The sequence below is a fragment of the Leucoraja erinacea genome, chromosome 17 (genome assembly GCF_028641065.1).
Source record: "Leucoraja erinacea ecotype New England chromosome 17, Leri_hhj_1, whole genome shotgun sequence".
Lineage (NCBI taxonomy): Eukaryota > Metazoa > Chordata > Chondrichthyes > Rajiformes > Rajidae > Leucoraja > Leucoraja erinaceus.
The window spans coordinates 2,994,456-3,021,743 of NC_073393.1; the positions used below are offsets into that span (position 1 = coordinate 2,994,456).

At 40.6% G+C, this 27,288-nt stretch overlaps 1 protein-coding gene across 1 annotated transcript in view; it reads left to right on the forward strand.

Annotated features, from left to right (window-relative positions):
• phkb (phosphorylase kinase, beta) overlaps positions 1-27,288 on the forward strand; it is a 149,354-nt gene that overhangs the window by 111,115 nt on the left and 10,951 nt on the right. Inside the window, exons 26-29 of the mRNA XM_055648385.1 lie at positions 1,894-1,924; positions 5,864-5,954; positions 15,899-16,101; positions 18,661-18,795. Coding sequence (XP_055504360.1) covers positions 1,894-1,924; positions 5,864-5,954; positions 15,899-16,101; positions 18,661-18,795 — 460 coding nt within the window. The remainder of the gene's footprint in view (positions 1-1,893; positions 1,925-5,863; positions 5,955-15,898; positions 16,102-18,660; positions 18,796-27,288) is intronic.

Sequence of the window (27,288 nt, forward strand, 5' to 3'; positions counted from 1 at the left end):
TAAGAAATACCTCCTCAACGTGAAAGGGAAAACGCTTAAAGGAGATTCTTTGCACACTGAGTGGCAGATGTCTAGAATGTACCAGGCAATGGTAGAAGCAGAAACAATGACAATGTTTAAGAGGCATTTACACAGGCACACAAACAGGGAGGAAATAGAAGGATAATGGTTACATGTAGGCAGATGAGATTAATTAGATTGGCATCACGGTCTGTGCAGGCGGAACTGTCCTTGTGCTATTTGTTCTGTTATTAAAAATAGAGAAAGAAACAGGAACAGGGAAGAAGGAATTGGGATGCATTAGAAACTGAGTGAATGAAGACAAAATAAGAGGGAAAGGACAGAATGTGGTCACATAAAAAGGATAGAAAAGGAAGAAAAGGAAAATCAATGAAAGTCTCCAAGAAAAACCAAGAACATTTGGCATGGTTAGGGTAGATAGTCAGAACCTATTTCCCCGCATGGAAATATCAAATACCAGAAGGCATAGCTTTAAGATGAGAGAGGCAAAGTTTAAAGGAGATGTACCGGCAGGTTTTTTAGCACAGGGTGGTGGGTGCCTGGAACGCACTGCCGGGGATGGTGATGGAGGAATGGACAATAGTGACATTTAAGAGGCTTTCAGATAGGCATATAGGTCTGCAGGGAATGGAGAGACATGGATTAAGTGGATTAAGATAGAGTTGTCTTGGCACCATGTTTGGCACAGACATTGTGGGCCAAAGGGCCTGTTCCTGTGCTGGACTGTTCTATGTGATATGAATAAGACATGCTAGATTAAGATTCCGCATGTTCTTTGCTTCATTTGATGGTTTGGTTTAGTTTAGAGATACAGCACGGAAACAAGCCCTTCGGCCAACTGAGTCCGCGCCGACCAGCGATCACCCCGTACACTAGCACTATCCTATACACAGTAGGGACAAGTTTACTCGGAGAAAACCCACGTGGGTCACGGGGAGAACGTACAAACTCTGTACAGACAACACCCGTGGTTGGGATTGAACCTGGGTCTCTGCCGCTGTAAGGCAGCAACTCTACCGCCGGCCTTTTGTTACTGATCAGAAGGTGTGTGTTTGAGGAGGTTTGTGTGGAGTACCAGGCTTACCAGCTGTCAGCACAGTCGGTGTCACTCAAAGTGAATGTCAAATATGTTCAGAAACAATTGGGTCATGTTTTAAATTACATTAATTTTCAAATTCCTTTTACATTTAAAACACAGGCCCAGTTGCAAACAATTAAACCATTGAAATTTGCTTACGTAAATACCAAGTCTTGCCCAGCTTTCACCCAGTGCCTCCCATTTATTTTGATGGGACTGCTGTTCTGGGAAACCTGCAAAGATTAAGCTGTCCTGTTGACATGAGGAATTCCCCAGTGGAAGTCCCAGCAGTAAGTAGCACAGGCATGGGAGCTGTAGAGCTGGCCAGTGTCTAACTAACGCAGCAATTGCTTAGCAACACCTGCAAAGCTATCCCGAACTCCACGTTATTTCATGAACAGGGTATTTAAACCCACTAACAGCAGTCTGAAGAAGAGCCCTGATCTGAAACGCCATCTCTGCCCCAACCATGATGCCAGTACAATTAAGCCTAATCGCCTGCATGTGGTCTGTATCCCTCTATGCCCCCCTGCCTCATCATGTGCCACTGATTGCTATTGTATCTACTGCTACCACAGATGCTGCCTGACCACCTGAGTTCCTCTGGCTTTTTGTGTTTAAATCCACCAATCAGTTTGTGAAACATTAAAACTGAATGCAAACTTACAGTGCCTTTCAAAGATTCTAAAATGTTATTCATTTAACATCCCTTATATTTCTATTATATGAAACTGTATCCTATCAAAAACTATGTTTCATTTTCAGGTCTGGTTATAGATCGTTTGGAAAAAAAGTGTATCAACGCTCGGGCAGCAGAAAAAACTGGTCTGTATCGCATAATATTTCTGTGCAGTATGTTACATGTCAATGTCTTCCACATGAGCTATTTAGAATGAAACTGTCACTGGAATCATGCATACAACTAGACTTCTGCGCATCAAACCAAATGACCAGAAGATGTGTTGATTCAAGTTTATATCTGCACTATCGATTCCCATTTATTTTTCCAATGTTCTTTTGCAATCTTCTTTGTCAAATTCTTATCCATCTACCTTTGAAATTGTTACAATTTCCATCAAAATACCCTCTTGTGTCCAATGATTTGGTGATCTAACGATAGTGTGTAAATATTTTTCTCTATCATTTCACCTTTAATTTCTTGGCCTTGTGTGTATCACCCTTCCACCCTACCATCATCACTCCAGTTACTGATTTGACAGCAGTTTAAAACTATATTGTTCACACTCATAAAATCATTACTAATTTACCAAATTGCTAGGCCCTATCTATTGTAGTCTGCTCAAAACCCCATGGAATAACCTAACTATGTTTTAATGTCTTATACATTTTTACCTAGAATTTGTTGTAGTGTGAAATCTTATAAATTATATATATTATTTAATTTCTATTTGGCCTGGTACATTTTTCAAATCTTTTTGCACCTTTTGTCCACATATGACACTAAATTTCTTGCTCCCCTACATATTAATTTCTATTGCATTGGGTTGAAACATCCTCAAACCTATCCAGGACTTTATACATTCCTAAGTTAGTCTCCAGATGAAGTTTGGTGCTAATTTCTGTGTAGTGAACTTTCAGAACATCCAGACTTGACAGAGAATAGAGGGGAGATATTACCAGAAGCTTTTGTAATCTGCCAAGGCAAGAAAAAGTTGTGTTGTTCTCATTTGCTCGGCAATGGATAAGGAGAGATTTGATACCTCATTTGATTGTTAAATCTAGAAATGTTTTCATAAAGTCAGAAACCTAAGATAGCTACGAGTAACAAAATGGTCAGAAACCAGAGGTCACAGATTTAAGATAACAGGCAAAAGTACCAAAGGTGAAGCAAAGTTCTTTTAACGCAGTAGGCGGCTATAATGTGGAGGGATTTAGTTTCACTTGCGAGCTAGAATTTGTTTCAGCAGTGCAACGAAGGGCATCGCCTATCAGACTTGCAATTGACTGGTTAATCATGAGATGTGGTGCTGCTGGTTTTGGAGTTGCACAGTGAAGTCAATCAGGCATCCAGTAACTGAGTGAACAAGGCAAGAATTGCTGTTATTAGCACAAACTGGGAATATTTGAATGGATGCTATCAAAGTCAAATCCAGTAGAAAGAATTAAATAGAGAAAAAGGGGGCATTGGTTTGAAATTGCAACAAGGAGACCATGGGAAAACAGCAATGGGATTAATATGAAATGCAATACTACTTAAAATCAGATAATGCTTCCCCATAGAGTAGATTGTTTTCAAAGCAGAGACGTTTTGTAGAAGTGTCAGATTATGCTATCAAAAGATTATTTCAATTAAAACAGGCAAGCGAAATGTTTAAGATGGAATGTGAGCATCATTATATAACAATTTTAAATCTTGATGTTTAACTGTTTATTTGCCATATTCGCCAAAAATTAAAGCAAATGTCAATCGTTTTGCTGTAATTTTGACCAAATTATGACCAAATAACTTTGAAGAAGAAATGACTAAATATGTCAAATGAGTATGATTGGACAGCTGTTTCCAAGAGCTGGCTCTGGCACAGTGGACTGATTAGCCTCTATCTGTGCATATAACTGTGCACAATCTGATTTATTATAACTTCCATCTGTGCCTTTCCTGTTTCTTTAACAGTGGTTAACATGTGCTAACCTCCAGTCCTTTGTTGTAATCTCCATTTCCAGAAACCAGAATACTCACAGGCTAAGCCAAATGGTTTTTATTAGTTTTCTTCCAATCACTTGTAGATCGCGCCTATGATCCTCTTGTAAGCAGAGTTGATAGAGGGAAACCAGTAGAGATAGTATATTTTGATTTCAAGAGGCATGTGATGAGGTGCCATCAAAAATACTGGTGCACAAGATCAGAAGCCACATGTTAAGAGAGTTGTGTTTGTACGAATTGAAGGGTGGCATAGAAGACAAAGAGTCGGAATAAACTTTTTCAGATTGGAGGAATATCACCCAAGGATCAACTATTGGCCCTCACTTATTTACAATTTATACCCATGACTTGGAGGAGGAGGCAAAGCATTAGATGTTCAGTTTTGCAGATGACACAAAAATAGGTGGGAGGGCATGTCACAATGAAGATATTTTGCTGCTGGGGCAAGATATAGATAAATAGAGGGAATGGGCAAAAACTTGACCAAGGGGCTTTAATGTCTGGAAAGTTGGAAGTTATTCACTAATGTAAGAGGAATTTAAAGTCTGACTATCATTTGAATAGGGAAAGATTAAAGAGGGATATAGGTTTCTTGTGTTCAAATCGCAACAACCTGGTCAGCTAGTGCAACAAGGGGTAAGGAAGGTAATTGCCTTTTACTGCAAGAAGGTTGGAGTTCAGGTACAATTTTACAGGGTGTTGTGCACAGCTTTGGTCCCATTTTTAAGAAAGCTTATGCAAGCATTGGAGGCAGTGTAGAAAAGATTCACTCCACTAATATCTGAGATGAGAAAGTTGTCTTATCATGAACAAATAAAGAAATTGGATCCCTATTCTTCGCAAAATGATGAAGCATATAAGAACCTGAGGGAGCAAGGCAGGTGAGATCATGATGCTCCTGTGGGTGAGAGGAATTCAAAATGGGGGGGATTGTTGGGGCTAGCGTTAAATAGCAAGGGACATCTTTTAAAACTACAGTGTGAGAATCTCAGGAATTCTCTACCTATAAGGGTTGTATAAGCTTGATCTTTGAAATATTTAAAAGGGAGGTGGATAATTTGTTGAATAATCAGGGAATTGAGGACCACAGGAAAGTGGAACAGAAGAGGAGATGTGGTCTGAGGCAGATCAGTCATGTTGAACGGTGGGGCAGGCTTGAGAGGTCAAATGGCCTGCTCCAGCTGCTGTTTTCTTTTGAAAGTAAATTACTTCTTGCATTCCTCATTCACAGAGGTAAGGCAACCCTTTAGACACTTAATTGTCACATCCCTTTGACTAGCAACATTTTTTTACTTGTAATATCCACCACTTTTTTACTGTAGTGCAAAGTTATGGGAAGATAACTTTTTTGCGCTCTGATTGTTTTAATATTTAGCCGTTTTCATCTCTATTAACATTACAATAATTATCATATGCTCTGATCTCACTGTTTATTAATATCCCTCTCGTGACATATACCCGTACTCAATGTTTTAAAAATATTCCATTACCATTTTGCATTATTTATTTCCTACTGGCTGTTATTTGTCTTTTAACTTTTCTTCAAATTAATCTTTGAACTGCTGTTGTTCTGTAAAACACTTAAATTTCAGCTAACATTTATTATTCACATAGTATTTGGTGTTTTATTTTAAATTTCTCATGTTTCGATGATGATTAATGGATTAACTACTGGGAGTTGCTGCTATAACAATTAAAGATTCTATACTAAAATCATAGTTTTGTTAACAAGGACATCAAAGATCTTACTACCGCTGTGAATTGAAATCCCATATGTTGTTTGGTATATTAACTACTATTTTTTTACCTGGATCAACTGATAATATGACAGAGTGGGAAGGAGGACTATGAGGAGGAGCAATTTCTTTGCACAAAAAAGAGGGTTTTAATGTCCATTTGTATTCTCCAACGTGTTTAGCAATGCTTTGTGATGTATTGTCCTCTTTGCCAACATTACAATCATGAGTGACAAACTGTAATGGTTGTTAAATTAAAATCTGTATCAATTTATAAAATGTGGTCTTTACATAATATGTTTACAGATCTGATAACACTTTCTACAATTCCCATGTCCTCATACAATGATTGTGCAATATATTTAGGTTGGCTCTACGATACAGTGCTGCATATTTAAAGCTGATTGCTGCCTCTATAGCCCCAAATATTACCTCTCTGCTGGTACATGGGAAGCAGGTAATTAGGACAGCATATGTGAGATTTGGTGCCATTGTCAATTGTAATAGCATCACCAACATTTATTTAATGAATGTCTTGACTGCATAACTGGGCTTTAGTGCTTTACTAACAACCACCAGAGGACATGGATACTCGACATTAACAATTTCTTGCAAGCGTTGTGCTAGATTTTGCGCATGCATTGGGATTAATTTGACCGTGTGGCTAGCTTTGTTTTTGATGGGAAACAAAATCGTTCCATTTAATATTATTGTTTTAATTTTAATGAGTATACATCTGGCTGTGGTTTTACTTGTCTTGCAAAAAGATTTAGCTGTGAGTGTGCATCATTTTTTTTTTTGATAATGCTTTGTTGCCTTCAATCATATTGTGACATCTCTTCGATAAGCATTCTCACCTTTTACAGTGGAAGTCATGATATATCGATCAGCATTGTTGACGCATCATAGCCCTTTTGAAGTCATTGTTGTACTGTGCATTCAGAAAGTATTCAGACCCCTTCACTTTTTCTACATTTTGTTACGTTACAGCCGTATTCTAAAATGGATTAAAATCTTTTTTTTATCATCATTCTACACACAATACCCCATAATAAAAAAGCAAAAACGGTGTTTAGAAATTTTTGCAAAGTAATTAAAATGAAATCACTGAAATCACATTTACCTAAATATTCAGACCCTTTGCTCAGTACTTTGTTGAGGCACCTTTGGCAGCGATTACAGCCTCAAGTCTTCTTGGGCATGACACTACAAGCTTGGCACACCTGTATTTGGGTCATTACTCCCATTCTTCTCTGCAGATCCTCTCAAACTCTGTCGGGTTGGATGGGGAGCGTCGATGCACAACTATTTTCAGGTCCCTCCAGAGATGTTCGATCGGGTTCACGTCCGGGCCCTGGCTGGGCCACTCAAGGACATTCACAGTCTTGTCATGAAGCCACTCCTACATTGTCTTGGCTGTGTGCGTAGGGTCATTGTCCTGTTGGAAGGTGAACCTCCACCCCAGTCTGAGATCCAGAACGTTCTGATATTCATCAAGGATCTCCCTGTACTGTGCTCCGTTTATATTTCCCTCGATCCTGACTAGTCGCCCAGATCCTGCCGCTGAAAAATTCCCACAGCAAGATGCTGCCACCACCATGCTTTACCGTAGGTATGGTATTGGCCAGGTGATGAGTGGTGCCTGGTTTCCTCCAGACGTGACGCTTGGCATTCAGGCCAAAGAGTTTAATCTTGGTTTCATCAGACAAGTGAATCTTGTTTTCATGGTCTGAGAGTCCTTTAGGTGCCTTTTGGCAAACTCCAAGCGGGCTGTCATGTGCCTTTTACTGAGGAGTGGCTTCCGTCTGGCCACTCTACCATAAAGGCCTGATTGGTGGAGTGCTGCAGATATAGTTGTCCCTCTGGAAGATTTTTCCATCACCACAGAGGAACTTTGGAGCTCTGTCAGAGTGACCATCGGATTCTTGGTCACCTCCCTGACCAAGGCCCTTCTCCCCCGATTGCTCAGTTTGGCCGGGCGGCCAGCTCTATGAAGAGTCCTGGTGGTTCCAAAGTTCTTCCATTTAAGAATGACGGAGGCCACTGTGCTCTTCGGGACCTGCAATGCTGCAGAAATTGTTTTATACCCTGCCCCAGAGGTTTTATACTCCTGTCTCGGAGGTCTACGGCCAATTCCTTTGTCTTCATGGCTTGGTTTTTGCTCTTACATGCACTGTCAACTGTGGGACCTTATATAGACAGGTGCGTGACCTTCCAAATCATGTCTAATCAATTTAATGTACCACTGGTGGACTCCAATCAAGTTGTAGAAACCTCTCAAGGATAATCAATGGAAACAGGATGAACCTAATAGCAAAGGGTCTGAATACTTATGTAAATGTGATATTTCAGTTATTTCTTTTTAATTACTTTGCAAAAATTTCTAAACACCTGTTTTCGCTTCTTCATTCTGGGGTATTGTGTGTAGATTGATGATAAATAAAATGAATTTAATCTATTTTTAAATAAGGCTGTAACGTAACAAAATGTGGAAAAGGTGAAGGGGTCTGAATACTTTCTGAATGCACTGTGTGTGTTTCATAGGACACATTGTTTACATTTAATTTTCTAGAGGTATTATATCAGAAAAATGATGGGTGGAGTAGTGATTTGTTTTTATGTTTATGGTGGTGCCATGTAAACATATTTGTCTGCAAATACTGTGATGCTGGAAATTTGAATTAAAACCAAAAAAAATTGCAGAAATAATCAGTAGTCAGGCAGCATCTAGAGAAGGAAATAGAAGTGGCATTTCATGTCGATGATCATGTCTCAGACCTGCATCATAAATGTGAGGATCAGTAGTAAATAAAAATGCTGGAGAAACTCAACGTGTGAGGCAGCATCTATGGAGAGAAGGAATAGGCGACGTTTCAGATCATTCAGTAACACAAAAGGTAGACAAAAATGCTGGAGAAACTCAACGGGTGAGGCAGCATCTATGGAGAGAAGGAATAGGCGACGTTTCGGGTCGAGACCCTTCTGGGTCTCGACCCGAAACGTCACCTATTCCTTCGTCAATCTGAAGAAAGGGTCGAGACCCGAAACGTCACCTATTCCTTCGCTCCACCGATGCTGCCTCATCCGCTCAGTTTCTCCAGCATTATTTTGTCTATCTTTGATTTTTTTTTTCAGCATCTGCAGTTCTTTCTTAAACGTCAGTAGTAAATACGTGCTTTAAGAAGTAGGGGAAGGGTTTGGAAGGAAGGTTGGGTGAGAGAAAGAGATGAAATGGTAGATCTACGAAGGAGGAGGACAGGAGAGATTCAACAACAAAGGGATGACGGTGGAAAGCAAAAATGATGGTAATGACAAGAAAAAAAGATGAAAAATTGGTCTACGGCAGGTGTAAATGTGGGGAGAGTGGAATCGTTGTCTGAGGTTTACTGAATGTGGCGTTGGATCAGCGAGATTGTTATTTGCCTAATTATGCCAAAGGTATTAGTTTAATTAGGCATTCTGGCGTCAGCTAATACACAGACCACTTATGGTCGAACCCTCGTCAGTTGGTACGAGGGCTGGCACGTGACGTCATGGGCTAGAGGGAGTGTCCTGCTACTTAAGCTTATCTCATCTTGAGACCAAGGGGAGTCAACAGGTAGCTGAGCCCGAGAGAACAACCTTACTCAGCTACAGCAGCAATGATAATTACGTTAGCGGACCAACTTAACATGTAACACCTGAATAAAACTACTGTTTGAACCTGCCTGACGTCTGGCCTTATTCACCACATTTGGTGCCGCTACATTGGTGACCCCGACGTGATTTGAACACGCAGCCTTCTGATATATTCGGCACAGACATCGTGGGCTGAAGAGCCTATTCCTGTGCTGTTCAGTTCTGTGAGATTAAGTGACTTTTCCATGTGCTTATTCTAAATGTATTGAAACATCAGCGAAATTTGGACAGAGTTGTAAAATTTAAGGAAGAAAGACGTGCTCACAAGCTCATCATGCTCCTTGGTGTACTGGAGCTCACTCTGCCGAGAGTGCTTTAGTAATTCCAGCATGATCTCTCCAAAGGCAAGAGTCAGAATGGCGTGGGGAATTGAAGTGAATGGGAATAAGATATTCAGGGTATCTTTGTCCACTATGTGGGTGTTCCAAAAGCTGATAACCCAGTCTGCTTTTGGTTTCCATTTGCATCTCGGCATAAACTCAGGGCCAAATGGCCTCCTTCTATGCTGTTGTATCTTACACGGATGGGAGAGGAGGTGAGTAGGTCGTTCAGAGGGGCAAATGGTCAAGAAAGCCCAGGACTGAGGTTTGGGGTGGCATGGTGGTGTAACGGTAGAGTTGCTGCCTTATAGCACCAGCGACCCGGGTACTACCCTGACTGTGGGTGCAGCCTGTACAGAGTTTGTACATTCTTCCTGTGATCGCTTAGGTTTTTCTCCAGATGCTCTGGTTTCATCCTGCCTTCCAAAGACGTAGCAGTTTGTAAATTAATTGCTTTGGTAACGATTGTAAATTGGCCCTAGTGTGTGTGGGATAGTACTAGTGTATGGGTGATTTCTGGTTGGGCTGAGGGACCTGTTTTTGTGCTATAATTGTAAACTAAACTAAGACTGGTGCGATGAGTTTGATCTCTCCCGCCCAACGTTCCGTCAGTACAACACCTGCCCTTTCACCCTAGCCCAGTGGATCCCAACGTGGGGCGTATGCCCCACAGGGGGGCAATTTGATTTTTAAGGGGGGCAATAGAGCGCGACTGATTTTTTAGTAATTTCTTGCTCAGAACTTTAACTGTCTTTTGTTTATTTCATTTTTCTTTTTCATGGATGCCATGTTCTTTTGAAGCTTGTTTAAACCAAGGTATTGGCGTTTTAAGTTTCTTCAGCTGAAACGGAGTTCACTTTTTAAATGATAAGAATTATATATCACCACATGGGGGGGGGCATCAGGATTTTAGAGGTGATTAGGTGGGGCATGGCAAAAAAAGTTGAGAACCACTGCCCTAGCCCTTTCAATGACTCCAGGTTTTTTCCACTTATCTGTACACAAGACGGTCCACTATTTTTAACCTCTCTAATTATCTTGGATTTTATTTTTGTTGTTGTGTGACGTTTATTTTCCTTCATTAAACCTCACGCAATTGTCTCTACCCATTTATGGGTTCCTTCTCCTTGGACTTTGTCCTCGTGAAACCACTGCATTCAGAATCTGTGTCGGGGACATGGCACACTATTCCAAGTTTCATACTCATTACTTCGATGCACTGCCTAAACAGGGAAAGAGAGCCACTAAATAGGATTCACACATTGGTTTCTGCATAATTAGGACTAATATGTTGGTAGAAACAGGAAGGATCAATGAAAAGTAAATCTTGCTTCCTCACAAGCCTCCTATCAGTGCAGGAATATTTATTTATACATGAAGAGTAATATTGTGTGATGTTGAAAAGGAAGTGCTTTCAAGAAGTAGCTAAGCTTACTGGCAGTTGTTGTCGAGTAGTTTATGCATTGTAGCATATTCTTGCAATGAAATGTGGGTCACCAGCTAATTTTAAATACTACAGGGGATTTATGGAACTGATTTACCAAGCTGAAAGCTGCTAGGGCTTAGCTTCTTTTTAACCCTTCAAGAGATACTTATTTTCAGACACAAACAGTGCAATTCCTCACAGTAAAATCCAATACATGTGTATCGGTGCTATTGATATTTTCTCCTTCTAGTTGGTGAAATAAAAAAGCTTGTTTAGTGGACAGCATGGTGGTGCAGCTCGTAGACCAGGGTTCTATTCTGACCTCTGGTGTGTCTGTGCGGAGTTTGCACGTTCTTCCTGGGACTGCGTGGGTTTCCTCTGGGTGGTCGGGATTCTTCCTATGTCACAAAGATGTGCAAGATTGTAGGTTAATTGGCCTCTGTAAATTGCCCCTTGTGTGTGGGAGTGAATTTAGGATAACACAGAACTAGTGTGAACGGGTGATCGATGGTGGGCGTGGATCGTTGGGCTGTAGGGCCTGTTTCCATGCTGTATCTATAAACTAAAATGAAATCTGTTTTTAGTTGATATATTCAGTGGCTAACAGACTATTCCTAATGCTGTAGCTGAGCTGAGCCGAGCCCAGTAAGTTGGACAGAGTTGTAATCGAAGGAAGAAAGACGTGCTCACAAGCTTGTGATGCACCATGACTATTGGAGCACAGTTTCCTTAGTGTTCTAATAATTCCAACATTATTTCTCGAGATTATCCAAACCAGTTAATGAGCAAGGTAAATTTTAGGCAAAATTGAAGCTTACTACAAATAGAGTTTCCATAATATTATTTATTCTAGAAGCAACCCCTGGCCACAAGGCCAAATTAATTTGATCACCATAATGAGTTTCTGTCAATGGGTTCATCAGCTAACCTGTTTATTAGCTCATGAAGGGAATCTCAGCCTGGTGGGCAGAGGTTTAAGTTGAAAGGGAAAAGGGAGCTGGGGACCACACAATGAGGACCAAGCTGCTAGAGATGGGTACAAGTACAGTGTTTGAAAAAAACATTTTGATAGGAACAAGAGTGAAAAAAGTGCAGTGGGATATGGGCAAAACACCCAGGCCTAGTTCAGGTAGGCATCTTGTTTGGCATTGTCAAGTTGAGCTGAAGGACCTGTTTCTGTGCTGTATAACATATGTTTAGAGATACAGCGTGGAAACAGGCCCTTCGGCCCACCGAGTCAGCACCGACCAGTGATCCCCATACATTAACGCTATCCTGCACACTAGTGACAATTTACAGATTTTTACCAAAGCCAATTAACCAACAAACCTGTGCGTCCTTGGAGTGCGGGAGGAAACCGGAGCACCCGGAGAAAGCTTGCACAGTCACGGGAAAAGCGCACAACTCCATACAGACAGCACCTGTAGTCAGGATGGAACCCGGGTTTCTGGCGCTGTAAGGCAGCAACTCTACCGCTACACCACCGTGCCGCCCCTGGAGGCATAATATAGAGGCGTAAACAGGATATTTTCAGTTGTCAAGCTGTGACAAGTGGTTTGCCTCAGGGATCGTGTTGGAGCCTCAACATTTTACATTTTATGTCAATGACTTGGTTGAATGTAGGATTTCTAAATGTGCTGTGAATGCACGGGGGTAGTAGGAAAGTAAGTTGTGAAGAGGACTTAGAAAAAAATAACGCAAGTGGAGCATAATGTGGGAGAATGCAAAGTTGGTCATTGTGCCATCAAATGTATTGGGGCGGTGTGTTATCTAAATGGTAAGATATTACAAAGCTCTGAGCTGCAAAGGGATCGGGATCGGGATCGCAAAGGATTAGTCTGCAAGTGATTAGGAAGGTTCATGAGGGGTTTGATGGGATGAAAGTGGACAGGACGTCCCCTTGTGGGAAAATCTATAATGCGGACACACGGTTTAAAGATTTGAGGTCATTGTTTTTTAAGCATTAACCACAAATTCCTCCACACTTTGTGTTTCTGTCAGGACAACTCTGCCTTCTTTGAAGGGTGGGCAAGCCAGTCTTTGTCCACTACCATCACCATCCATTCTGACAAAGTGTCCTCTGTTTATTTCCCAGAAATGTGTTTAGGTAGCCCTCTTTGATTCCCTTTTGTTAATGGAGGAGCGAAAGGTAATGTTATTCAAGATGATAATGTTGACCAGGCCATGTCAGTGGGAAAGAAATGAGTGAATGCTCCAGATTGAAGTCACCTTGTCAGAACGAAGGGAGATGATAGTGGATGAAGACTGGATTCAAAGAAGAAACAAAGGTTGTCTTTACAGACACGTAAGATGTGGAGCCAAGGTGATCCATGATAAGAAATGAAATGGATCGGACAAGGACTAGGACTAGGAAACGTCAGGTGACAGAAGCTATCAGAAGAGTCAAAGACGTAAGTCAGATAAAATGTCACAAATGGGGAAACAAGGAACTGCAGATGCCAGTTTGCAAAAATGGAAACGAGGTACTGAAGTAATTGGACACGAGGTACTGAAGGGTCAGGCAGCAGGGAAACTTGAAGAAGGGTCCTGACCTGAAACGTCACCTATCCATGTTCTCCAGAGATGCTGCCTGACCCACTGAGTTACTTCGGGGAATGGGCAAAGGTTAATAATGATCTCTGGATACAAATACTTGGATCTCTCTGCTATCTGGTTATTCAGTGTCTGGTTATTCTTTACAGAGTAAAGTTAATGATATTTAATTTCAGTTCCATTATCCAGCTGTTTAGAAGATTCTGGGGTGAGAGAGGCTTCAGTTATCTCATGGAATATACTTTTGGAAATTTGTACGGGCAGTTGCCTGTAGATTATTTTATGCAAACAACATCTAGTAGAATGATGTTTTTTTGTTTACCAGGTCTAATGTACGCTTCACAGCGAGTCTATTAGGTAAACAAGTGGACAGCCTTGCTCCATCAATTACTAGGGCTTTAGTTCAGGGTAAACAAGTAAGTATACAACTCACTATATAACAGCTTCACGGTAATGTCACTTTTTCTGTTTATTTGAAATTTGTGAGTTTTTTATGTTTTAATCTACATATCATGGGTAAATCGGGTAAATTAACAAGATATTTTTAAATTGCGACTGCCAAGTCTAACTTTTCCTTGCCTTATAAAGTAATCCACCCAAATAACAATGAGTTTCATGCCCAATATTTGTCGTTATGGCAAGTGCCATTTCCCTGAGCATTAGAAAGAAATGCAATGTATTCCACAGTCTGAAAACATCTTGAATTTGGAGGAGTAGCCAGAATCATGAGCAGGAACAATTCCCACTTTTAATTTTATATTCTCCAGTAAAATCTGGAGACATGCAGATTAGGAATGGCTGATCTGATGAATGGAACATTCAGATTTAGTTTGCAGCTCGTTCATTTCCTCAATCCAAAAGATTGCGGTGTCAGACTCGATCTGAAATATTCCTGCCACCTCTGGACGTACTGTGGTTGTTTCACCATGCACAGGCCATACTTATAGCGGCAGGGTGGGGCAGCGGTAGAGTTGCTGCCTTACAGCGCTTTCAGCACCAGAGTCACGGGTTCGATCCCACCACATGTGCTGTCTGTACAGAGTTTGTACCTTCTCCCTGTGACCTCATGGGTTTTCTCCGAAATCTCCGGTTTCCTCCCACACTACAAAGACCTACAGGTTTATAATTGGCTCGGTATAAATGTAAATTGTCCCTAGTGTGTGTAGGATAGTGTTAATGTGCAGGGATCGCTGGTCGGTGTGGGCTGAAGGGCCTGTTTCCGTGCTGTATCTCTAGACTAAATTAAACCAAACAAATGTGTCCTTTCAACTCCTCTGAATTAAGTTTTTTTCAAATCATGTGGAAAATGATGGGCAATTTTTGCTGTGCTGGAGACTGGAGCAGATTTGTTGAAATCCATTGTGCTAGGCATCTCCAGAGTAATTGAATGTCCATTGCAAAAGTAGATAATTTCTTTTCAACTGTGCTAACTGCACTCGGGCCCAGATTCCATGGATGAAAGCCCCGTGTTTTAACTCATATTGGCATGCTGTCATACGTAGAAAATTGGCATGATTTTGCATGAAATGCCCATGATTTATGCAGAAATTGAAGAATAAAACTCTGAAGCAATGCACTTTTCTTTGTGTAAGCTTCTAGCTTGTGAAAGCTAATTAATTTGTTCTTTTATAGTGCAGCTGGACTGCTAAATAACAGCTGCACTCATTAGGATTTAGACTGGCAACATCATTTAAAAAATGTTGCGATCAGAATATTTTCATATTAACAACTGATCTCCGCTATATTAGGTACAGAAACAATTTTTTACGTTTCTTTAGCCAGCACACATTAAAACCAAAATGGATATCAAAAGGAATCTGATAGGGAGTGCTGTAAAGGCCTTTCATCATATTCAACATGGCTGTTTGAGTGAATGGATATTGTGCATGGTTTGTTGCAATGTGCTGCAAGCTTCTAGGCTGCCTCCATTTAAGCTGTCACCATTATCACCCCCACACAATAATGAAGAAACACAATTTCTCAATGATATAAAATGAATTTGAACCCAAATATGTTTAAAGTTGTACAAGTAGTTTAGTTGTGATTGTAGCCATTTATTGCTTAAAAAAACGTGCTTTTTGTAGACAAGGGGCGGCCATTGCACGATCAGTAAACATACGTGCCAAGTGGCCAGAAAACAATGACGTTTCACTTTTTAGAAGTGCCAGTATGTTGTACCGTCACAAAAAAACACTGCTTAAAACTGAGTTCATTTTCTATACACATTAGAGATGCATTTTACATAAATATAATTATAGAAGAAATGCTATTTTTTTGTTTTTTATTGAAAGTTATTGAGGAGATCTCTTTTGAAGAAACATCTATAGAGAATCTTAAATGCTACAGTCTAAATCATTATATTTAAAACATTGTTCATATCAGTATACCTTCATTCAATTTCTTCACTGATTTTGGACATAACAGGTGACAATTGGGGTATTTGGCCAAGAGGAAGAGGTTATTTCAAACCCCCTATCTCCAACGGAAATAAAGAACATTGTCTATACTAAGTGCGCCAAACATGATGTACGGGACGCGGTCCTTCAGCAAGAACTTGTCATCCATATCGGTTGGCTTATCTCCAATTCTCCAGAACTCTTCCATGGCATGCTGAAATTTAGAATTGGGTATGTTACATATCTGGTGTTTGGTGCTTTTGTGAATGAAGTAGATTGTACTTTAAAATGTAGGTATCAAAGATGTTTGTAGAAACTCCTGGCAGGAATTTGTATGTCGGGTGTGAAGAGTTTTTAATTGTCATTGGTGTTGGCAATTGTCAACAACAGAATGACGAAATACTTACTTACAGCAGCACAATGTAATACACACAGAAAATGTACAATAAACAAACTAATTAAATTAATAAGCACCAGAGGACATAGGTTTAAGGTGTGGGGGGTGTATGGGACAAGCTGTCAGTAGTTGAGGTGAGTATTATTGCAATGTTTAAGAAACACTTAGACAGGTACATGGATAGGATAGGTTTTGAGGGATATTGGCCAAACACAGGTAGGTAGATATCCCATCTACTATTGTAGATGTGACATGTTGGTCGGGCCAAAGGTCCTGTTTCCACACTGTATGATTATGACTCACAATACCAGTACAAAAAGACCCTAAGTCCTCATTGTAATCAATGATAGTTCATAGAACCTCAAGTGTTCAAGAGCCTGATGATTGCTGGAACGATGCTCTTCGTAGCAACTTTGCTGATAAAGGGACCTAGGGGAATAACGTTTTCAAACATAAGGTGGTGGGTAAGAGTTTCTTGACTCCACATGTTCTGAAACAGTGTAGGATTACTAGAAAAAAACGGACTTTGTATTGTTATCCCGAAATGTTTCTTGGGGGAAATGTTTGGATTAGTTTTGGATCCTTAAGGAATTCCTTCCTGATCAAAAATGCTCTTTATTGTACAAGGGGAATAAGCTGCACTCACTCTGCTTGAAGTGGTGCCCCTGCGTGAAGCATACCTGATCAACATCTCCAATGTTATTAATGATGAAGCTGACATATTTGCTCTCCCAACAAACAACTTGTCAATACCTCGCCGGTTTATTCCAATCGGCAATGACACATTGTCAGTCGACCCCTGGAGGAACCAAAGGATTGAGAGTATTGATGACCTTGGTGTAATGGAGTGGGGAATAAATCCCAGTGAATGATGACGGGTGTTAAATTGTAACCAAGGCAGAGTGAAACTGTATGCAGTTCAGTGAAATATGGATTGGGATAGTGAGCGGACAGACAGACACAAAGTGCTGGAATAACTCGGCTGGTCAGGCAGCATCTCTGGAGAACATGGATAGGTGACGTTTTGGGTCAGGACTTCTACATGAATAGGTAGCAAAGGTTCAGGAGCAACTTCTTCCCTACAACCATCAGCTATTAAACACTACAACTTCCAAATAGGCTCTGAACTACAGGGACTTCGGGACATTATTTTTTACTTTGCACTAACATCTTCAAATTGACGATAATAGTGCAAAGTATATGTGAAAAGTTCTGTGTTCAGAGTCTGTGGAATTCTCTGCCTCAGTGGGCGGTGGAGGCCGGTTCTCTGGATACTTTCAAGAGAGCTAGATAGGGCTCTTAAAGATAGCGAAGTCAGGAGATATGGGGAGAAGGCAGGAACGGGGTACTGATTGGGGATGATCAGCCATGATCACATTGAATGGCGGTGCTGGCTTGAAGGGCCGAATGGCCTACTCCTGCACCTATTGTCTATTGTTAAAAATGTACATATATGAAATTCTTGCAGCTGTGTGTGTGTGTGTGTGTGTGTGTGTGTGTGTGCGCTCACACACACACACACACACACACACACACACACACACACACACACACACACACACACACACACACACACACACACACACACACACACACACATATATATATATATTCACTTTCAGGACATGACAATAACACTCTTGACATGATTGTTTAAGATAAATGTTAATGATTGAAAGACTTCTGTGAGTTCCAAAATGGCATCCTTCTGAATGATTGTTCCCATTCCCACCTCAGGTTGAGTTAACATCAAAGTACTTCAATGCAGTGGATTTTAATGAAACTGTCAGTAAAAGTACATAGAATGGATGTGTCATAATGCCACAGATCGTTGTTCTTTGAAGTTTAAAATCTGCTTTGTTTTAATGGCTAGCACGGCCAGGAACATCGGGCCTCCGTTGAGGCAACAGCGGTGGCCTTAATAGGCCTGACTTTTGGGAGAACTGGGGTTGGGGACTGGACTTTTGTGCCTTCCCCCACTGTGGTAACCACTGTGGGGGGGATGATTTTTCTGTGTGTAAGGTACTTTGTTAGTCTGTGTCCAAGATGGCTGTCGGAAGAGAGAGTGGACGCTGGCGCGCTTTAGCTGCCGCTGCTCTCTCTTCACATTGTGTTTTTTTTTGATTTTTTGAGTTTGTGTCTTTGGAGCGATTTCTATCTTTAATTTGTGTATTGATGATGTCCTTATTATTTATTTTTCTCCGACTATATGTTTTTTTTTCTCTTCTGTTTAATCTTTGTAAGGTGACCTTGAGATTTGAAAGGCGCCCGAAAATAAAATATTTATTATTACTATTATTATTAATGGTTCGATAGTTGGTTAATTCAACACTGTGGTCTTTCAGCTATCTCGTGAGTATTGTCATAAGTATGAGTTTTCTAATCTGCTTCAGATGGATCATCCATGCTATGGAACATGCTCTTGCAGCCCGAGGTGGAGATCTACCTGCAGATTATCTGTACCAGATGTCGCCAAGTGATGTTAAAAAGCTTTTACTGGATATTCTGCAGCCTGATGAAAAGGGAAGGTAATCTGAACCAACTAAATAATGTTGCAGTCTGAATATCAAAAGAGATTCTGAGTTTCGATGGATATGCTGAACTAGAAATTGAATTACAATGTTTTAACAATGTTAAGCTGGAATTGTGGATTGCTCTGAAACGACTTTTGAAAGCGACAGGTTTATTCGCAAAGTAATACATTGCTCAGGTTCCCAGTGTAGCACCATATTGAAACTGATACTGTCAGTCACCATTCGCCATTCCCTAATGTAGTGTTCTAAGTTCATGCAGCTGTCAGCATTTAACTTCACGAGTGCAATCTTTACAGACAGCTCTTAATGGGGCATAGCATAGTAGAAGCATCAGTCTTACAGCTTGAAATGAGTATTGTTACTGAATCAGTAAAACTGTGGTAGAGTCACAGAGCACAGAGAGAGGCCTTTCTGCCCAACTCGTCCAGTATTAATTAATTGATTCATTTAATTTGTCCATACCAACCAAGATGCCACATCAAAGTTAGTCCCATTTGACGCACATGCCTCTAAATCTCTCCAATCCATGAAATTGTCCGAATGTACTTTAAATGTTGTCATTGTGCATACCTCAACTACCTAATCTGGCAGATCATTCCACCCACCCACTGCCCTCTGTGTGAAAAAAGTGCACTTCAGGGCCCTATTAAATCTTTCTCTTCTCCACCTTATGCCCTCCAGTTCTTGATTCCCATACTCGGGGTAAAATAATCTGTGCATTCACCCTATCTGTTCTCATGATTTTAGACACCTCTATAAAATCACCCCTCAGCCTCTCTCGCCCCAACAGAATAAAGTCCTTGCCTGCCCAACCACGCCCTATAGCTCAGGCCCTCGAGTCCTGGCAACATCCTTGTACGTCTTCTCTGCAGTTCTTCCAGCCTAATGGCATCTTTCCTATAGCATGCAGGGCTCTCACTTAACTTTTTTTTCTCTGTTGCCAGTCAGGCATCCTAGGCAGCTTTTTAGGTTGCCAAATGACAGTTTAGGTGGTCATTTAAGACGGCTTGCATGACGCATGCGATAATGTGCTCGGACAAAGTGCGTAGTCACCAGTTGGAATTCACATATTATTTCAGCTTCTAAGAAAGTCACAAACTAAACATATTCACCAATCAAGACATGATATGTACCACAATGGCATGCAGCAAAATTATAATACAGTATCTCAACTCTTTTTACACATTGCAATGAATGCAATTTCTATTATTTCTTTCCACTTCCAAACAAAAATGTGGTTGAATTATTCAGCGTATGATCAACCTGTGTCAATAAACCCTGGACCATGGTAACATATATGCTTAGCCATGCACACTACAGACTAATGCAAGCATGTTTTCTGTGAAGGACCGAAAATTATCATCACATGGCTATAGCATGGGCCGTTATTGCTATTGGTACAGAAACACTCTCGCTTCCCACATAATCAGTTCAGGATGGATCGGGGGATCAGTGCAGGATGAATAGATGGGGCGGGGAGCACAGGGGTTGTCAGTGAGGACTGAATAGAGGCAGGAATGAGGATCAGTGAGGGATGGAGAGGCAGGGTCCCAGGATGAGGGGGGGTGGGGTGGAAGGGGGCGTACAAGAGAGAGAGAGAGAGAGAGAGAGAGAGGGGAAGGGGCAGAGCAGGTGGGGAGGAAGGAAGGTCAGCGCTCCTCGGACAACACCGGCATCATTGTCCCGCTCCCTTGGCCATCCCTGTCCACTGCCAAGTGCCGCCGCCAAAGGGGGAGGCAGTTGGGATCTCCTCACCACCGCCTCCCCTCCTCCACGAGCCAACAGGAAGGTGTAGGGCCGAGCGGTGCAGATGCTTCAGACGGCGGAAGGGGGCCTCCCCCTCCCGGCCTCGACGTGCGGAAGGGTTTTGAAAGCGGTTATCGCCGTAGGCGGAGTGGCACGCAGCGGCCGCTATCAGGGCAGGCGGAGTGCGGGAGGAGGTGGAGCCGCTGCTGTGCGGGGCCCGTCATTCGCTCCGACCCTCCGTCACCCCGCACTACAGCCGTCTCCGCCGCCGAACCGAAACGTCACTTAATCCTTTTCTCCAGAGATGCTGCCTGACCCGCTGAGTTACACCCGTTTTTTGTGTCTATCTTCGGTATAAACCAGTATCTACAGTATCAAGCCGGGCAAAATGACACGGATTTTAGGTTGCCCGGCGGGACTTTAGATGGCCATTAACAACCGGGCAACCGGTAATTTCGAGCCCTGACCATGATGGGAGGGAGGGAGGGAGGTGTAAATTCTTGTTGTAGACTTTTTTTTTGTGTTGCAAAGCTGTTAATGTCATTTGAATGGTTTGGGGGGTGAGATTTCTGCATAATAAATTGTTTGGCAAATAAAAACCCCATCACAGAAAGGAGGAATTTTCTAACAGGACATCCAGAAATTTGCCAAAATGATGCGATCTTCTGGGAGAAGCCTATTAACATACCTTTTTTTGGAGTCATGTGCACATATTTCTGCATCAATGCCCTTTAGAAGGCACATATAGAACAACACCTCATATTCCGCTTGGGTTGTCTACAACAAAACGGTATGAACAATGAATTCTCCAAATACAAACAACCAGTGCTTACATATTACTCCTACCAGCCCCAGCCCCTGCTCCCTTCTTTGTACACTCATCACCCATCCTCATCTCCCATTTTCCTTTTATTCCTCCTCTTTCCCTGCCTTCCTGACACCCATATCCCTCCCTCCCTCCCTCCCTCCCTCTAATGTTATGCCTCTCCTTATCTGGTATCATTTTGTCTCCTTTTCACTTCCATTCTTTGCCATTTACTCCACCCATCTGCCCCGCACCCTCACCTCTCTCTCTCCCCCTAACCTTCCGCATTCCCTCTGTCCTTCTCTCCTCCACCCCCCTCACCCCTCCCCCCCCCCCCCTCCCCCCCCCCCCCTCCCCCCCCCCCCCCCCCCCCCCCCCCCCCCCCCCCCCCCCCCCCCCCCCCCTCTCTCCCCCTCCCCCCTCTCTCTCCCCTCCCCCTCCTCTCTCCCCCCTCCCCCCTCTCTCTCCCTCCTCCCCCTCCCCTCTCTCTCTCTCCCTCTCCCTCCCCTTCACCCTCTCTCCTCCCATCTCTCTCTCTTCCCCTCCCCCTCCCCCCCTGTGTATGTGTGTGGGGTGGTTAGTGTGTGTGTGATGCTGCAGCCCCCCCCCCTCCATAACTGCGCGTTGAGGGGACGGGACCCAACGGGTCCCAATTGGTCTAATAACTACCAAAAGTCACATCTTGGATGTGTGTGCGTTTGCTCGTGTGTGCGTTTGTTTGTTTGTGTATAATGACATCTTCTCGAAAAACCGACGAGCGAACGATTATTTGTTTACATATTCCGGTAGAGATTTAACTCATGACCAGCGCGGTGGAAAAGTGGCCGTGGCTGCCGTCACAAGGGACCCCTCCTCTCCGTCTCCCCCGCCTGATCGTCTGTCACGCTGGTGGGTGGGCTTCCCCTCGCGGCCCTCCGCTGCTTTAGACAGACCGCTCGGGCTCCCGCGAGCTGCCGCCCCACTCCACTCCTCTCACGCTCTCTCTACAGTTTCTCCAGCATTTTTGTCTACCTTTGATTTTCCAGCATCTGCAGTTCCTTCTCAAACATCCTTTCTATAGTGAGGCGAGCCAAAACTATGCATAGTGCTCTAAGCGTTCTAACCTATGTTCTAACGTATGTCATATTAAGCTGCAACTTTATCTCCTGGCTTGTAAGTTCTGCTTGGCTAATGAAGCAAATATTCCATGTTCTTCAACACCTTCTCCATCTGTTCTCCTACCATCTACGATCTCCCAGTTAAACAATTCTCACCTTCTCCAGAAATTGTCCCAGTGATCCAAAGCCCTCCCTCCTAAGGAATCCCTTTAGCCAAACTTTCATCTGACCTGCCCTCTTACTCCTGTAAGAACAAACACATGTGGCACTTGAACTCATAACTAATAATCTGAACGCCAGAAGAACTGGAAGATGAATTGTGATCGATTTCAAGAGCAGTAATTGATCATAAGGGTAATTTAGAGAATTGCAATCTGTAGCATATTTATACGGCAGTATTAAGCAAAGTTATAAAAAGATTGCTGACATTTGTGGAAGTTTTAAATAAAAATCTTCACTTTTTAAGCCTATAGGTTACTAACATAAATCAAATGCATTTTAGAGAGTGATGTTTAAGAGGGAACTGCAGCTGCTGGAGACACTCAGCGGGTGAGGTAGCATCTATGGAGCGAAGGAAATAGGCAACGTTTCGGATCAAGACCCTTCTTCAGACCCGCTGAATTTCTTCAGCAGTTTAGTCTACCTTTTAGATAGTGATGATTCTTTTCCCAAAGCTTTTGCTTGATCACTTTCTGCCACCAGAAGGCAAGATAAACACAGTTAAAGTCCCCCCCTATTATCACATTAATTACCAAAATGTGATAATAGGGGGGGACTTTAACTGTGTTTTAGATTCATATCTAGATAAATCATCAAAACAAAAGAAGAGTAATTTAAAATCTAAAACTAGCGAACTTCTAAATACATATATAAAAAATACTAATATAATAGATGTATGGAGATCTGCTAATCCAGTTGGAAGGGAATACTCGTTTTACTCTCCGGTGCATAAAACTTATTCAAGAATTGATTATTTTTTAGTGGACATGAAGTTAATGCCTTATACAAACAACCCAACATACCACATTAGTAGTATCTCAGATCACTCTCCGTTGACATTCTCAGTAAAATTTAAGGGAATGCCGGGTAAAAAAATTTTTTGGAGGTTTAATACACATATTTTAAATGATGTGCAAGGCTATCAATATTTAAAACAACAAATGAAACTTTTTTTCGATACAAATGATATACCAGGTACTTCGCCTTCTTTATTATGGGAAACTTTTAAGGCATTTATGAGAGGAATTATAATTTCATATCAAAGTTTTCAAAATAAAAAGAATAAGACAGAACAATTGTTGTTAGAACAAGAAATCAGACAGTTAGAGTTGGATAATGCCAAAGATTCCACGACAGATAAACACAATAAGATAGTATTACTGAAATTTAAACTTAATCGAATTTTATCGGCAAGAGTAATAAGACTATTCCAAAGTACAAAACAGGAACATTTTGAGTTTGGTGACAAGCCACATAAACTTTTAGCTCGCCAATTGAAAAAACAAGAAAGGGAAAATACTATAACCAAAATTAAACCAGAGAAAGGCGAATTACTAATACTACCTAAAGATATTAATAATAGATTTGCCCAATTTTACCAAAACTTATATACATCTAAAATTAAAATAGAAGATAGTAAAATAAAAAAATGTCTAGATAACTGTAATCTTCCAATACTGGACCCTTTGGAACAAGAGGAACTAGGAGCTCAAATTACAATCAAAGAAATAGGTGAAACAATAAAATCGTTGAAAAATGGTAAGACACCGGGACCAGATGGTTTTAATAATGAATTTTATAAAAAATTTCAGGAGATAACGGCCCCTTATTTATTTAATTTATACTCCCATGCTTTTAAAGAAAACAAACTACCTGAAACACTTAACAGAATCAACTATTACGCTTATTCCAAAAAAAGATAAAGATTTAGAAGATCCGGGCTCGTACAGAGCTATATCACTTTTAAATACAGATCAGAAAATTTTAGCAAAGATTTTAGCAAGTAGAATAAGCAAATATATTAGTAAACTGATAAACCCTGATCAAACGGGGTTTATACCTAAAAGATACTCATTTAATAATCTGAGACGCCTGTTTAATATAATGTACTCGCCTAAAGTAGAGGAAGAAGATATATCAATTATTTCTTTGGATGCAGAGAAAGCATTTGATCAGGTAGAGTGGCAATACTTATATAAAGTACTACAAAAATTTAATATGGGAGAGAATTTTATAACATGGGTAAAATTATTATATGATAAACCGATGGCAAGAATTTTAACTAATAACATGTTATCTCAAACATTTCAACTATCAAGGGGTAATAGGCAGGGATGTGCACTATCACCCCTGCTATTTGCCCTTATGATAGAACCCCTGGCTGAAAGTATAAGAATTCATCCGAATATTCAGGGCTATAATACCAGGGACTCAAAGAATAAAATCTCATTATATGCAGACGATATACTTTTATATATTACAAAGTCACAAACGAGCATACCAAATTTATTAAACTTAATAGAGGAATTTGGGTCTTTTTCTGGATATAGAATAAACTGGAACAAAAGCGAAATCATGACATTAAAACCTCAAGAACCTACACACTTACTGAAGTTCCCCTTTAAAATCGCAACAGAAAAATTTAAATATTTGGGTATTCAGATTACTAGAAAATATAAAGCATTATTCAATGCTAATTTCATACCTTTATTAAATAAACTTAATACACGGATTAAATTTTGGAAAACACTTCCCTTATCATTATTAGGTAGAATAAATGCAATAAAAATGATCTTCCTACCACAATTACTATACCTATTTCAGTCTATACCGGTATATATACCAAAATATTTTTAAAAAAAATTAGACTCTAACATTACAAATTATATTTGGGACTATAAATCACATAGAATCACAAAAAAACACTTATGTAAACCAAAAGAGGTCGGGGGACTTTCACTTCCGAATTTTATGTATTATTACTGGGCAGTGCATATTAAGAATATGATTTATTGGTTGGATAGTTCTACCCAACAGACAGAATGGATAAAAATGGAGAAGGAGGATTGTCATCCTTGTAATATCGGAACGATCCTCTTTTCCCCAAAAAAACTGAATAACACAATATATAAGAAGAACCCAATTATATATGGTACAATAAGAATTTGGAAACAAATAAAATTATCTTTAAAATTAAGAAATCTATCACTGTTAATGCCAATTGCGAATAACCCTTTATTTAAACCATCTCTTATTGATAAGACATATAACCAATGGGAAAGTCTCGGAATTAGAAGGATCAGGGATATGTAAGAAATGGGAAACCTACTATCATTCCAACAACTACAATTAAAATTTAAATTGAAAAACAACCAATATTTTAAATATCTTCAGATTTGCGACTTTGTGAAAAAATATATACAAGGATATCAAAAAGTAACTCCTGACTTATTGGAAGAAGCAATGAATATTGAAGCTGACTCACAAAAATTAATATCCTATTTATATAATAGTATTCTAAATATAGACCTACCATCGACAGAGGTACTTAGAGAAGAGTGGGAACGGGAATTAATGATAAAAATTACGAAGGTTAAATGGGAAAAATACCTGATATATATTCACAAATGTTCAATTAATGTAAGACATAATCTAATTCAATTTAAAATTGTACATAGATTATATTATTCAAAAACAAGATTGAACAAATTTTATCCAAATATATCCGCCACTTGTGATAAATGTCTAGCCCAAAAGGCTACTATAACACACTCCTTAGTTTCCTGCATAAAACTTTATAGATTTTGGAATGATATTTTTGAAATACTTACAAAATTATTCAAGACAAGAATGGAACCTAATACTGAAATGATTATATTTGGTGTAATGGAAGATGGGAATAAATTGAACACATCTCAAAATCTATTCCTTAACTATGGTTTAATAATAGCAAAAAAATTAATACTTACATTTTGGAAGGGTACATCAATACCAACGCTTAAAATGTGGATTGCAAGTATGTTGGACACCGCTCATCTTGAGGAAATGCGATTCCTCCTAATGGATAAATCAGACCAATTCATAACGAGTTGGTCTCCATTCGTCGTTTTTTTGGAATCGTATGGTGCAACACAATTGTAAAAAATAACTGTTTCAGGACTGGACAAGGGTTGGTCAAGATTATAAATAATGATCTCCTTTTCTTTTCACTATTTTCTCTCTCAACTTTCTTCATTTACTCGTTTTCTTTCTTCACACACTATATATTTCACATCTTTCTATCCTTTACTATCTAACTTCTTTTTCTTATTCTCATCTTTTTTCAATAACAAAAAAAAAAAAAGAAGTTGTACATAAAATGTATTATGAAAATATATATTAGGCACTTTGGTGCCATATGACTGTGCTTACTTCTAATAAAATAAAATATTAAAAAAAAAGATAGAACATGGAACAGTATGGCACAGGAACAGGCCCTTCGGCCCACAGTGTCTGTGCTGAACTTGATGCCAAGATACACTAATCTCTTCTGCCTGCACATGATCCATATCCCTCAATTCCCTGCACTTCCACGTGCCTATTCAAAAGCCTCTGAAATGCTACTGTAAGAGGAAACACTTTTTCTCACAGAGAGTGGTGAGTCTGTGGAATTCTCTGCCTCAGAGGGCAGTGGAGGCAGGTTCTCTGGATGCTTTCAAGAGAGAGCTAGATAGGGTTCTTAAAAATAGCGGTCAGATGATATGGGGAGAAGGCAGGAACGGGGTACTGATTGGGGATGATCAGCCATGATCACATTGAATGGTGGTACTGGTTCGAAGGGCCGAATGGCCTACTCCTGCA